At 43.9% G+C, this 13,740-nt stretch overlaps 1 protein-coding gene across 1 annotated transcript; it reads left to right on the top strand.

Moving 5' to 3' along the window:
* Nucleotides 1-411: 411 nt before the first annotated feature.
* CLRN2 (clarin 2) lies at nt 412-10,518 on the top strand. Its single transcript, XM_006060721.4, has 3 exons — nt 412-838; nt 6,946-7,125; nt 10,046-10,518. The coding sequence occupies exons 1-3, from the start codon at nt 586-588 to the stop codon at nt 10,309-10,311; spliced, it is 699 nt and encodes a 232-aa protein (XP_006060783.3). The 5' UTR covers nt 412-585; the 3' UTR covers nt 10,312-10,518.
* Nucleotides 10,519-13,740: the final 3,222 nt, after the last annotated feature.

The following is a 13,740-nucleotide window of genomic DNA, read 5'->3' as shown; positions in this document are numbered from 1 at the left end:
CAGAGGTCATTCCATGGTGTTAATAACACTTCTAGGGGTTCTGACAGCAGTGACATTTCAGAGAAAGCAATGCCCAGGCACGTATCAAAGAGATCAACATCTGATACCGCGCGTTGTTGGCAACATTCAAAGGCTAGTCTTTCCATCTTTGTTTTCCTTCTACCGTTTGCATTTTGTGAGACTGCTTGTTGTCTCTTTAGACTCAGATCTACCTGATTTTGCCTGCTAATAGCTCCTTCGTCATTAAGAGAGCCGCAGTAGGGTTATTCAAATACTCGAAATGAAGAACAGTTAAACTCTCTTCTGAAACCTTAGTCTAGTGGAAGATATAGGGTTACTTCCTTCGGTAACACACTCCTCCACACTGCAGTCAGGTGAAGACGTCTCCGTAGAGACTTCCCATGTGGTTGTAGTAAACATGGGCTGTGGGGGCAGGTGCTGAGGGAGGACCAGGACACGCACCTGAACTCTTGAGCCAGTGTCTGGGAGAGCCAACCCTGAAGCAGTGGATCACCCAGTGTCCGGAAGATGCTGAGGACCCCCGGTGTTGCTGGGACCCCTGGAGCATGACCTGCACCCAGCAGCATGCCTGGATGGTTCAAAAAGGCGTGGTACGGGCTGGCTTCTCTGCTCAGCTTCTCCTCCTTCATCCTGATCATCGTTGCCCTGGCACTGCCCCACTGGCTGAGTGGGAAAATCCTCTGTCAGACGGGAGTGGACCTCGTCAACGCCACGGATCCAGAGCTGGTCAAATTCATCGGAGACATTTACTACGGACTCTTCCGCGGTTGTAAGGTGCGGCAGTGCGGGCTCGGGGGCCGCCAGTCTCAGTTCACGAGTGAGTATACTGCGGCCGCAGAAGCTGCTTTAGAACACTTATTTGTAAATATTTGTATGGGGTGCGTGCACGCGGGCTCAGTCACCCCGTCGAACTCTTTGCGACCCCATGGACTGTGGCCCACCCACCAGGCTCCTCTGCCCATGGGGTTTTCCAGGCAAGAATACTGGAGTAGGCTTGTGTCTAAATGCAGAATTGAAGAGCCGCTTCAGTCTAAGGCGTGATGACAAAATCCACAGTAAGCCAAGGACTTACTCTTGTTCAACATCAAGAAAAGATCTTTTTTTTTCCCTTTCTGCAGAGATTTGTAGATCTTTGTAGTTACCTCTGTGAATAATCACTGTTAATATTTTGAGTGGTTACTTGTGTCAGACATTCTACAGAATGCTTTCCATGGCTTATCTCTGTTAAGCCTTGTAACAAATTTATAAAGAAGGCATTGTTAACATTCCCATTTTGCAGAGGGTTACACGGACACTCGGAGAGTTCATTACCTAACTTGCATGAGGTCAACCAGCCAGGAAACAGTGTCAGACTTCAGATGCAGGCCATGCAACTGGGGTGCACTCAGCCAGTCTGGCCTGCAAGTGTAGACCAGCTGCTGAAATGAAACTTACACTTCTGTTTATATTAATATAAAAGTTTCAGAGTCTGAGAAAAAGCCAAAGAGCTCTACATCCGAGCACTGGAATCAGACTACCTGGGTTCAAAGCCCAAACCCGTTGTTTCCTGGCAGGGAGAGCTCGGGCACAGCTGCTATCTGCGAACGTGAGCAGGTACCGACCTGGGCAGGCGGACATCCAGGTCACGTCAGAGCTGCTCTGAGTGTAAACAGAGCAGAAATCCAAGCCCAGTGTACGGAGGGTCCTCTGGGAAGGAAAAGCCAACCCCAAAAGGCCAATATTCTGCATGTCTTCAGAATGAAACAGATTACCGGTAAGAACAGTAGCCTACAAATTCATAAGTAACCCACATAATGGAAAAACAAGGGAATAAGGAATTTTATTCATTATTTGATTTCTATATGTCAGGATTGTAGTGAAGGAAATGGCAACCCACTCCAGTACTCTTGCCTGGAAAATTCCATGGATGGAAGAGTCTGGTAGGCTACGGTCCATGGGATCGCAAAGAGTCGGACACAAGTGAGCGACTTCACTTTCTATCTTTAGCCAGAGTATCTTCTTAAACATATAAAGAGAGAAAACTGGAACCACTGACAAATAATACAAATTGGCTTCACTTATATACATGAAGGATATATATACTAAAAATTGTTAGGTATAGCAATAAGAAAAATCTTGGGGAATATTTATATTTACCCAGAAATTAAATTGGACAAGGGATACTGAAAAAATAGCTAGGTCTTTTAAGAATATGAGGGGATAAAATATATCAGCAAATCTGATTGTGCTGTACAGTAGAAACTAACCACCACATTGTAAAGCAACTATACTCCCAGAAAATGTAATAAAAAATTACATAGAAAGCTGAAAACACATTTAACATGAATAAATTAAAAAATATAACAAAGAAATAGGACAGGCTAAAAGGAAATGATGACAACTGTGTGCAGTACTTGGTTCTGAGCTGGGTCCATTCACTGTAAATGACGTCACTAGGATAACTGACGGAACTTGAACCGGGCATCAGGATTAAACAGCAGTCACACGCCAGTGTTGCCCTAATGATTTGCATAGTTGTATCCTGGTTGTCAAAGAGAATGCCCTTTTTGAGGAAACTGCCCCTGAAGTACTCAGGGTTGAAGGAGCAATGTACCCTCAAATGGTTCAGGGGGGAAAAAAAATTATTGGTAGCATTAAGATTATTTCAAAACCACTTATACAAAAAAAAAAAAAATTAAGTGGGAGATGCACAATGTTTTAAACAGTTGTAGATAATTTGCAAAATTTTTATTCTGTATTGGATATTCTCATCAGAAGTGAGTCTCGCTACCTTTAGTAAAAGGTGAAACATTTATATGATTTGAAGAGAAAGCAGAGTATATTTCTACCTTTAGATGTACAGCTGCTAGAGCCAACATCACCTACCTGTGTGAGGTACCTAGGGGGTGCATCAGAGCCCACCACCCCCCAATACGGAATCAGGATTTACCTACTACTATCCATAGAAATTTAAAAAAAAATCCTGCTCCTAGGGCCTGTGTGCAGATCAGGAGAATTGGGGGGTGGGTGTGAAAGTGCTTTGTAAACTGGAGTAGGAAGGTTTGGTTAGGTCTCGTAAGACAAACAGCCTCCATTCCCACCTTCAGAGGGGTCTCCCCTAGAGTCGCCCAGGAAGGTCAATTTCCAAATCAACCCGGGAGAAAAGCAAAGAGCTATATATACAGGATGACTTCCCAGGTAGTTCAGCAGTAAAGAATCTGCCTGCTGATGCAGGAGACTCAAGAGACCTCAGGTTCAATCCCTAGATAGGGAAGATCCCCTGGAGAAGGAAATGGCAACCCACTGTAGTATTCTTCCTTGGGAAATCCCGTGGACAGAGGAGCCTGGTGGGCTACAGGCCATGAGGTTGCAAAGAGTTGAAACAACTGAGCGACTGAGCACATATATAAGCACTCACATATGCAGCAAAATCATGATTAAGATCCTTGCTTATACCCAGACTTTCTGAAATAAAAGCAAAACAACCTAGCCATTTGAGTGGAAAGAAAGAGACAGATGCTTGTTTAGCCACGTTCACATATTCACCCATGTTGTAGAGTATTTGTGGGCCTGATATTTGAGGAAAACAGAGATGAACTAAACAGAGGAGTGTCTGCCATTAGAAGCTTTCCATCCGGGAAAGAGAAAGGCAGTAAGTGATCCCTGAGCAGCGACACATGGGTGTCACAAGCTTCCTTCTTTGTTCATTTCCTTCATCCATTTCTGCGCTGGAAAGGAGATCCTACTGATGCCCATCTAACTGATGAGGAAACTGAGGATCAGAGAAACCAGTAAAGAAAATAATTTCTGTAAAAGCAGCTGATATAGTGCCTGAAATGTAGTATGTGCTTGATCATTTTCAATTTGCTGGGGCCCTCGTCATCTCTCACCCCCAAACATTCCATCCACAGCCAGACCTGTAACTGACTTCAGATCTCACACTTTTATTATTACTGTCTATTTTAGATAACAGTTCTCTCTCAGATGTGTCTTTTGCAAATATTTTTTCTTGTTCAGTGACCATGTTGTTGTTTTTTTTTGACACTGTCTTTCATAGGGCAGAATTTTTTCCATTTTAATGAAATCTAGTGTATCGATTATTTCTTTTTTAAAATTATTTTTTGCCTTGCTAGGGGTAAAAAGGACCTCTGGACTTCTCTAAGATATTACAAATTATGTAATAATAAGGTAATTATCTAATTTGAGATGCTGATAGGTTGATTAATCACTTCTGGGATTCAAGCAAGGTAGCTTTTATATGTACACAATAAAAATACTTATTCAAATTCAGGACTTGCCTGGTGGTTCAGGAGCTAAGACTCAACACTCCCAATATAGAGAGCAAATAAAGATGGAAGCTCCCACGTGCTGAAATGAAGATCTGACGCAGCCAATAAATAATTTCTTTTTTAAAAAGGAAAATTCAAAATAAAGCTTCTAGAATTTCAGCTCTGCAAGAACTAAATTTTTACATCTTTGCTTATCCAAGTTATCTGATTTTCTTGCTATGCTGTGTGTGTGTGCTAAATCCCTTCAGTCATGTCTGACTCTTTGTGACCCCATGGACTGCAGCCCGCCAGGCTCTCCTGTCCATGGGATTCTCCAGGCAAGAATACTGGAGTGGGTTGCCATGCCCTCCTCCAGAGGATCTTCCCCACCCAGGGATGAAACCTGCATCTCTTACGTCTCCTGCATTGGCAGGCAGGTTCTTTACCACTGGTGCCACCTGGGAAGCCCCCATATCACTTCATATGCCCCAAAATGCCCTTGCCCATCACAGTCACTGGTTATTTCTCAATTTTTTATTAGATCAAATCTGGAGATGGCTTCATACCATTACATGGATATGATTAATTCTTTTCAAAAGCTATATTGTGTGGACTGTGCTTTAATTAATTAAATCAGTCTCCTACTGATTCATGGGCTTCCCAGGTAGTTCAATGGTAAAGAATCTGCCTGCCAATGCTGGAGATGCAGGAGACATGGGTTCTATCCCTGTGTTGGGAAGATTCCCCTAGAGGAGGAAATGGCAACCCATTCCAGTATTCTTGCATGGGAAATTTCATGGACAGAGGAGCCTGGGGGGCTACAGGCCATGGGGTTGAAAAGACTTGGACAGGAATCAGCACAGCACCAATTCATATTTTTGTTTCTCTCCAACTTTTTGCTACTTTAAGGAATATCTGATACACACACACACACACACACACACACACACACATATATATACAGCTTTGAGCACATGTGGGAGTCTTTTCCTAGAAGTGAAATTGCAGTGAGACATGCTGCCAAATTCCTCTCAAAGAAAGTTTATAAATTAATATCACTACCAGGTTTGACAGCATCTCCTTCCCTATACCTTCGTCAACACCATGTATTAGCGAACCTTTGGTCTTTGCCAATCACATAGGTGATGATTTTCTAATTTAAGTGTTTGGTGAGGATTATTATGCTGGTCATATGTCCTAAGGATTGCATGAGCAAGTAAGGGGATAAGGAAACAATTAGGTAATCAGGCACAAGCTCCCATGTTTGGAATTTAAAAAAAAAAAAGTGCTGAGAGTCTGCAATAAAAAATAAAAATCTAAAGGACACTGAGATATAAGGAATAGAAATGAAAACGAGAAGTCCTACAGGGAAAAGTCCCATGGGAAGGAGTTCATTTTCCAGGGTAAAGTTTCTCAGGCCGAGGAGATAACCACATGAAGATAGATACACATGGAAATACAGAACTAAAAGGAAAATTCGATCAGAACTAAAGATGTAACTGCGCTGTGTCTGGAAACTTCTGAGCAGAAAGGACACTTTAAAGGGAACAAAATTCTTGTTCTCAGACTTGGCAGACACCAGCCTTCTCTGAATAAAAATGGGCAGGTGAGCCAGCAAAGGAGCAGGGGGACGGGGTCAGGCAGAGAGTGGAGCCAGGAAAGCTTTGAGTCCTGGATCTCAGTTGGGGTGGGAGATGGGCGGGTCCGTTTGGTGCCAAGTAGTGAAGCAGGGATGCGGAAGTGCACAGGATGGACCCAGGTTAGACCAGGAAGTGTTCAGTAGAAACCTCGGAGTAGTTGCAGAGGAAGCGGTTTGCCCAGGTGTTTTTATTTATTTTTTTAGCTTTCATCATTTTATTTTTTTAAGTCTTTATTGAATTTGTTACATCATTGCTTCTGTTTTATGCTTTGTTTTTCTGTCCATGAGGCATGTGGGATCTTAGCTCTCCCAGCCAGGCATTAAACCTGCACCCCTCTGAACTGGAAGGCCAAGTCTTAACCTACTGGACCACCAGGGAAGTCCCCACTTTAATTGTTTTAAATCATTCATATATAATAACTGAAGCCAGTGACTCTCAACTCTATATACCATATGGTATATAGGACTATGGGGCTTCCCTGGTTCCTCAGACAGTAAAGAATCCATGTGCAATAAAGGACACCCAAGTTCGATCCCTGGGTCAGGAAGATCCCCTGGAGAAGGAAATGGCTAACCACTCCAGTCTTCTTGCCTGGAGAATCCCATGCACAGAGGAGCCTGGTAGGCTACAGTTCATGGGGTTGCAAAAGATTTGGACAAACAACACTCTGACCCTGATGAAAGCTTTGTGATCGGCCTTCTTAGACTGCTTCTCGTGCCAGGCTCCTTTGCTAAACAGACACCCTCTGGGGCTTGTGTGGATCAACTCACACCAGATCCCAGAGCCGCAAGGCCGATGCAGCTTAAACACCTAGCTGGGGTATCTTCTGATTTTGCATCCACCCTAAGGAAGCGAAGGTTGCTGGGCAACTGATAAGGGGTAAATTTATCTGGGAAGTCTCTTGCTTTTTGGAAGCCCAGCGCTTGCTGCCTTGCCCTCACTCTGCTGTACTAACGCCTTCACAGTAAACAGCCTGGGCCGTGTACCCTTGAGCTGAGCTCTGAGGCTGACGTGTTGGCTGTGTCTTGTCTCTGCAGTCTTCCCACACCTGGTGAAGGAGCTCAACGCAGGCCTCCACGTCACACTTCTGCTGCTCCTCTTCTTGGCCTTGGCGCTGGCTCTGGTCAGCATGGGCTTTGCCATTCTCAACATGATCCAAGTTCCATACCGGGCAGTCAACGGCCCTGGGGGCATCTGCCTATGGAATGTTCTTGCAGGTAAGGGAGGTCCCATGGGGAGAGAGATTCCTGCCCACATCACCAGGAGGCTGGGTTCCAAGCAGGTGGGCAGAAGGTGTGAAGGTGTGAAAATACCCCACGTCAAGCTTCACTTCCCTGGGCCTGTTACCTTCTAGATGGGCACCAATGTCCTTCTTACTAAAAGTGGAAGGATAGCTGTCATCAGGAAGAGTCAGGTCTTAGCGTGTATGAGTGGCTGAGGACTTGGAGCAGCAAAGAGGTTGGGATGAGAGACAAGGGAAGACAGAAAGACGGGGGTGGAGAGATGGGGACCCTGGGACCAGTGGTAGGGGAGCTGCTGCCATGAAGCTGGAGGAAACTCACAAAGAACAGAGGAGAAGGAACCTGGGGAGCCCACAGTCCTTATTTTCTGTAACCCTCACAACCTCCCTATGTTTGTTGTTGTTGTTCAATAGCTAAGTCATGTCTGACTCTTTGGGACTCCATGGAATGCAGCCCACCAGGCTCCCCTGTCCTTCGCTATCTTCTGAAGTTTGCTCAAATTCATGCCCATTGAGTCCATAGTGCTATCTAACCATCTCATCCTCTGCCACTTCCTTCTCCTCCTGCCTTCAATCTTTCCCAGCATTAGGGTCTTTTCCAATGAGTCACTTCTGCACATCAGGTGGACAAAGTATTGGAGCTTCAGCGTTACTCCTTCCAATGAATATTCAGGGCTGATATCCCTTAGAATTGACTAGTTTGATATCCTTGCAATCCAAGGGACTCTGTTGTATTATTAGACTCATAGTTACAGATGAAGAACCTGAAGCTCAGAGACGTTAAAAGATGCACTGAAAGTCACATAGTCATGAGCAATAGAGGCAAGATTCCAACCCAGGTATAACTGAGTCTAGGCCTTTTGTCTTTTCATTAATCCATGGTGTCATCTATGACCTCCATGACCTATTTTCCAAGACAAAAGCCAAGTCAAAAGATGTGCATAAGTGTGTGCAGGTGTGTTAATTTAGGAGAGTATATGGTATATAGAAATTAATTCACCTTTAGTTCAGCACTGAAAAAAATCACCTGTAATGAAAGTAACAAAATCCCAAAAATGATTTCAGAGAATCCAGGTCAAATGGTGAAGGTGTCCTGATGACCAGCAAGTATAAAAACAAGTGATGTTGGTTTTAAAAAAAAAAGAAGGCAAAATTGAAGGCAAAAGGAGGAGACGACAGAGGATGAGATGTTTAGATAGCATCACTGACTCAATGGACCTGAATTTGAGCAAACTTCAGGAGATAGTGAAGGACAGAGGAGCCTAGTGTGCTGCCCTCCGTGGGGTTGCAAAGAGCTGGACATGACTTAGGGACTGAACAATGACAACAGTGTTGCTTTATCATGCATTAGAACCTAATGTCAGTAGATCAGTTATTACATACTTGCCTATATTTGCAGACTATGACCATCATGTAGAATTTCTTATAGACATGGCTCACTCCCATCTAGACTTGCATATCTCTGCCTAAATGCTCACAGTGACTGGCATGTAGAAAGTGTTCAATCTCACTCTTTAAATAAATGCCTATCTAGGTCAATTTCCTTCCTTCTTGAGGCAGTACTCTCAAGCTCAGAATATTTTTAAGAAGGCAATTTGACAAAACTTGACTCTTAAAAGGCATAAAAACATGAATAGCCTTTGATTAAACAACCCCAAACAGTAATTTATGCTAAGGAAATAACTGGAAAAGAGCACAAAAATATACATTAAAAGGTGTTTCCTGCAGCACTTTATAATATCAAAAATTGGAAGCAATCTAGAAAACCAGAAATTAAGTTACCCTTAATTAAACTTAATTAAGTGTGTCACTGGAATGAAGCATCATAGACCAATTTAAAGTGGTGCTATAACAGAATATTTAGCAACATGGAAAAAAATATTCAAGTTAGAGAGAAAAAAATCAAGTGTAAAACAGTAGGAGTACCATAATACTAATTCTGTTAAAAAGAGAGAAATGTAAAGAAATATACTAAAATGTTCCAAGTGTTTTCATTTGACTTTTAGGGGAAAAAGCAAATTTGTCTTTTCATCTTTATGATTATCTTGGATGTCCAAGTTTTTTTCAAGGAAAGAATAATAATCTAAAGAAAGAGAATAATAAATGTGTTTTTAAAATATTAATTAAAATCAGGATAGGAGAAAAGTTGAGCAAAAGAGAGAGACATGGGGAGAGAAAAAGAACCAGAGAGAATCTGGAAGGTCCAAGCCCGAAGCAACAGGGAGGGAAAGACATGAAGTCTGCCCCTTCTCCTCTCCTTTCCTGCTTCTCTTATCTCTTCTTATCACTAAGCTTGGAAGGAGGATATTAAAGAGGAGAGAACTGTCTAGCTTTCTGTTGATCCTCCAGTCCACCCCATAAGATGCTCTTGCGTCTTTCCTTATAGCCTCAGGGTCTGCATACACAGGCTGAATTAGTTAGAGATTGAGCTTATCCAACGTGGGTAAAGAAAAAATTAGAGGGCTTGAGATTCAAAGTTGATCTGATAGGAAGCTGATTCCCACACCTCTTGCCCCTCACACAGTGAACTATCTGCCACTTTTAAAAGGAAATCAAAATTTGTGTCACCCTCCGAATGTTTTAAGGGGCTTCCCTGGTGGCTCAGTGGTAAAGAACCCACCTGCCAATGCAGGAGACCTGGGTTTAATCCCCAGGTTGGGAAGATCTCCTGGAGGAAGAAATGGCAATCCGCTCCAGCATTCCTGCCTGGAAAAATCCCATGAACAGAGGAGCCAGGAAGGCTACAGTCCATGGGATCCATTGCAAAGAGTCGGATACAGCCAAGCAACTTAAACCTCAAAAGTTTGTTGCTTGTGCCCCAGAAAAGCCACCTCACCTCTAGGAATCGAACTGCAGAAAAAAGGGCTCTGTATGAGGGTGCACTTTCTGGGTTTCAGGCGGAGTCGTGGCCTTGGCCATTGCCAGCTTCATGACCTCAGTAAAATTTCATGACCTGACAGAACGAATCGCCAACTTCCAGGAGAAGCTGTTTCGCTTCGTGGTGGTGGAGGAGCAGTACGAGGAGTCCTTCTGGATCTGCGTGGCCAGCGCCTCAGCCCATGCCACTAACCTGGTTGTGGTGGCCATCAGTCAGATCCCCCTGCCGGAGGTCAAGGCCAAGATCGAAGAGGCCACAGTCACAGCCGAGGACATCTTGTATTAATAACCTGCACCTAAAACCAGTTTTTGGTGTGAATGGAAACCTCCCTTTTCTTTTTCCAGGTTTCGCAGTCCAGAATGTCTGTGTTACTGGCAGAAAGAATAAGGAAGTGGGAGGAGGGAGGGTAGTACGTGCACCAGAAAAGAAAACATTCTGAATTTATAGCATCTCTGTACTTCTTTCTCACTGATCTTGGAGTTAGAGACTGCCACTTGCCACCTGTCTGAGATGCTGGACGATTCACTTAATATCTATTAAATGGGAATATTAATGACCTTGCAATGTTGTAATGAGTTTTTTGTTTTTGTTCAGTCACTAAGCCATGTCTGACCCTATAAACCCCATGGACTTCAGCATGCCAGGCTTCCCTGTCCTTCACTGTCTCCTGGAGTTTGCTTAAACTCATGTCCATTGAGTTGGTGATGCATCCACCCATTTCATCCTCTGTTGCCCACTTCTCCTCCCGCCTTCAATCTTTCCCAGCATCAGCATCTTTTCCAATGAGTTGGCTCTTCACATCAGGTGGACAAAGTATTGGAAATTCAACTTCAGCATCAGTCCTTCCAATGAATATTCAGGGTTGATTTCCCTTAGGATTGACTGGTTTGATCTCCTTGTTGTTCAAGGGATTCTCAAGAGTCTTCAACACCACTGTTCAAAAGCATGAATTCTTTGGTATTCAGCCTTCTTTATGATCCAACACATCTGTACATGACTACTGGAAAAACCTTACCTTTGACTATGTGGACCTTTGTCAACAATGTGATGTTACTTGGATGATAGTGTTGCCAGCCTTTGTATACTGGCTGGCACCCTGTACATATAAGACAGTATACATTCCAAGAAATGTCTAGAAACTCTTGGTATATTTCACTCAATACTAGGAAAGATGCTAAGAGGAAGATGGTAATATGCCTGACCACCAGAGACACCTAGTCTTTCCACAGGACACAGGAATCAGAGAGCAACAATAACAGTAAGAATGAAAATAACCACCTTTCTTTGGGGGCTTCCCTGGTGGCTCAGCTGATAAAGAAACCACCTGCAATGCGGGAGACCTGGTTTTGATCCCTGGGTTGGGAAGATCCCCTGGAGAAGGGTAAGTCTACCCACTCCAGTATTCTGGCCTGGAGAATTCCATGGACTGGCTACAAAGAGTCGGACACGACTGAGAGACTTTCGCTTTCACTTTTCACTCTTCTTTGGAGTGGCTACTGCCTTCAGTTCTAAAGGCTTTACGTACTGTAAGTCATTAGGTCCTCAGCACAAGTTTGTTGGTATAGTACTACTTAAGTCCCATTTCATAGATGGAGAAACTAAGGCATAAGGATGTTGGATCACTTGCCAAGGTCAGGAATTAAATGGAGGGAAGTCTGAAGCCAAAAGGTACATGTTTAACCACTTGGCTAACCTGACGTTTGGTGTACAAACAATCGCAGAGCAATGAGATCAGTGTTATCACAGCATATGGAGAAAGGACACAAGAAGGAGTTCATGCTTCGGGAGGGGATGCGGTGTGCATCCCAGAGTTGACACCCGATCTAAACTCTGAAAGAGGAGGAGACTTTTTCCAGCAGTAAGGGAAGCAAGGTTGGAGAAGGATTCCAGGTCGAGTCAGTAATGATAAGGAGGCACGGCATATGACATTACAAGTGTTAAGTGTGTTAGCCGCTCAGTCCTGTCTGACTCTTTGCAATTCCATGGACTGGATCCCCTCAGGCTCCTCTGTCCATGGGATTCTCCAGACAAGAATACTGGAGTGGGTTGCCATACCCTTACAAAGGGGACTTGAAAGTATGTGAATGCCCAGCAGGGTTAGAATATTGCTCTAACACAGCTGTTGGACAAACCCAGATGCTTTGTATTAGGTTTTCCTAAGTGGTGCTGTGACAATGGTTAATTTTGTGTCAACTTGGCTAGGACATGGTACAGAGATATTGGAGAAACACTACTCTAAATGTTGTTGTGAAGGTATTTGGGGGCGGGATGGGGTTAAACAGTAGATTTTCAGGAAAGCAGATTGGGATATGGGATATCCATAATATGGGATGGTCTCATCCATTCAGTTGAAGGCCCTAAGAAAGAGACTGACTCCCTCAAGGAAGAGGGAATTCTGCCAGCAAACTTCCATTGGACCCAAACTGCAACTCTTCCCTTGGTCTTCAGACTGCCAGCTTACCCTATAGATTCTGGATTTGCCAGTCTCCACAGTTATGTGAGCCAATTCCTTGTAATCTCTCTCTCTCTCTCTCTCTCATACACACAGACGCACACAAACACATACAGACACACATACAAAGACACACACACATCCTATTAGTTCTGTTACTTTGGCACATGACTCTAGTACACAACTGTTTGTTGTTGTTCAGTCACTAAGTCATGCCTGACTCTTTGTGACCCCATGAACTGCAGCACACCAGTCTCCTCTGTCCTTCACCATCTCACGGAGTTTGCACAAACTCATGTCCATTGAGTCAGTGATGCCATCCAACCATCTCATCCTCTGCCACCCCCTTCTGTTGCCTTCAGTCTGTCCCAGCATCAAGGTCTTTCCCATGAGTCAGCTCTTCACATCCAGTGGCCAAAGTGTTGGAGCTTCAGCTACAGCAACAGTCCTTCCAAAGAGTATTCAGGGTTGATTTCCTTTGGGGTTGACTGGTTTGATCTCCTTGCAGTCCAAGGGACTCTCAAGAGTCTTCTCCAGCACCACAATTCCCAAGCATCAATTCTTTGGCACTCAGCCTTCTTTATGTTCCAACTCTCACATTGTACATGACTACTGGAAAAACACACTCTGTTAAGTCTATTAATTCACTTTCCCATTGTGCCAGCTGGGGTGAATCCTTTCCCAGCCCTCCTGCTTCATGCCAGGTAAAAGGTATTCCAATCTCACTCCCCACCCCCCCACCCCTGCAGATTAGCTTTCACTGAAATGACACCTGATATGGACTCACCCTACTTCTCTTAACAATGAACCTCAGAAAGTTTCCATGGAATCTCTTCTAATTGCTTGTGATTCCCTCTGTGTCCTGCCCCTTTCAACCCTCTGTCCCCACCCCAGACACAGCTGCAGTCCTACTTAGCAGAGTGTTGTCACTCATCAAATATGCAGAATGGCACACAATAGAAGGCAGAAAAAAATGTGACAGGAGATGCATCCAAAAGATAGAAGCAGGTTGCAGTGCTGTCTTGAAAACAAGTGGAAAGGTCAATGTTCTATCAAGTTTAACATGAAGTCCTGAGGACAGTTCTTTACAATCAATAACATACACACAAAACTTGGGCAACAGTTTATATGATAAACATCTGAGGGTCGTGGGACGTGTATTCATTCATTCAGCAAGTGCTGAAGGTTCTGCAAGTAGAGCAGTGGACAGACAAAACTTCCTGCCCCTGCAGAGATTTTGTTAGAACAAAATCTCAGAGATT

Source organism: Bubalus bubalis, chromosome 7, assembly GCF_019923935.1.
Source record: "Bubalus bubalis isolate 160015118507 breed Murrah chromosome 7, NDDB_SH_1, whole genome shotgun sequence".
Taxonomy (NCBI): Eukaryota; Metazoa; Chordata; class Mammalia; order Artiodactyla; family Bovidae; genus Bubalus; species Bubalus bubalis.
This window is presented reverse-complemented; position numbering and strand designations above follow the sequence as displayed.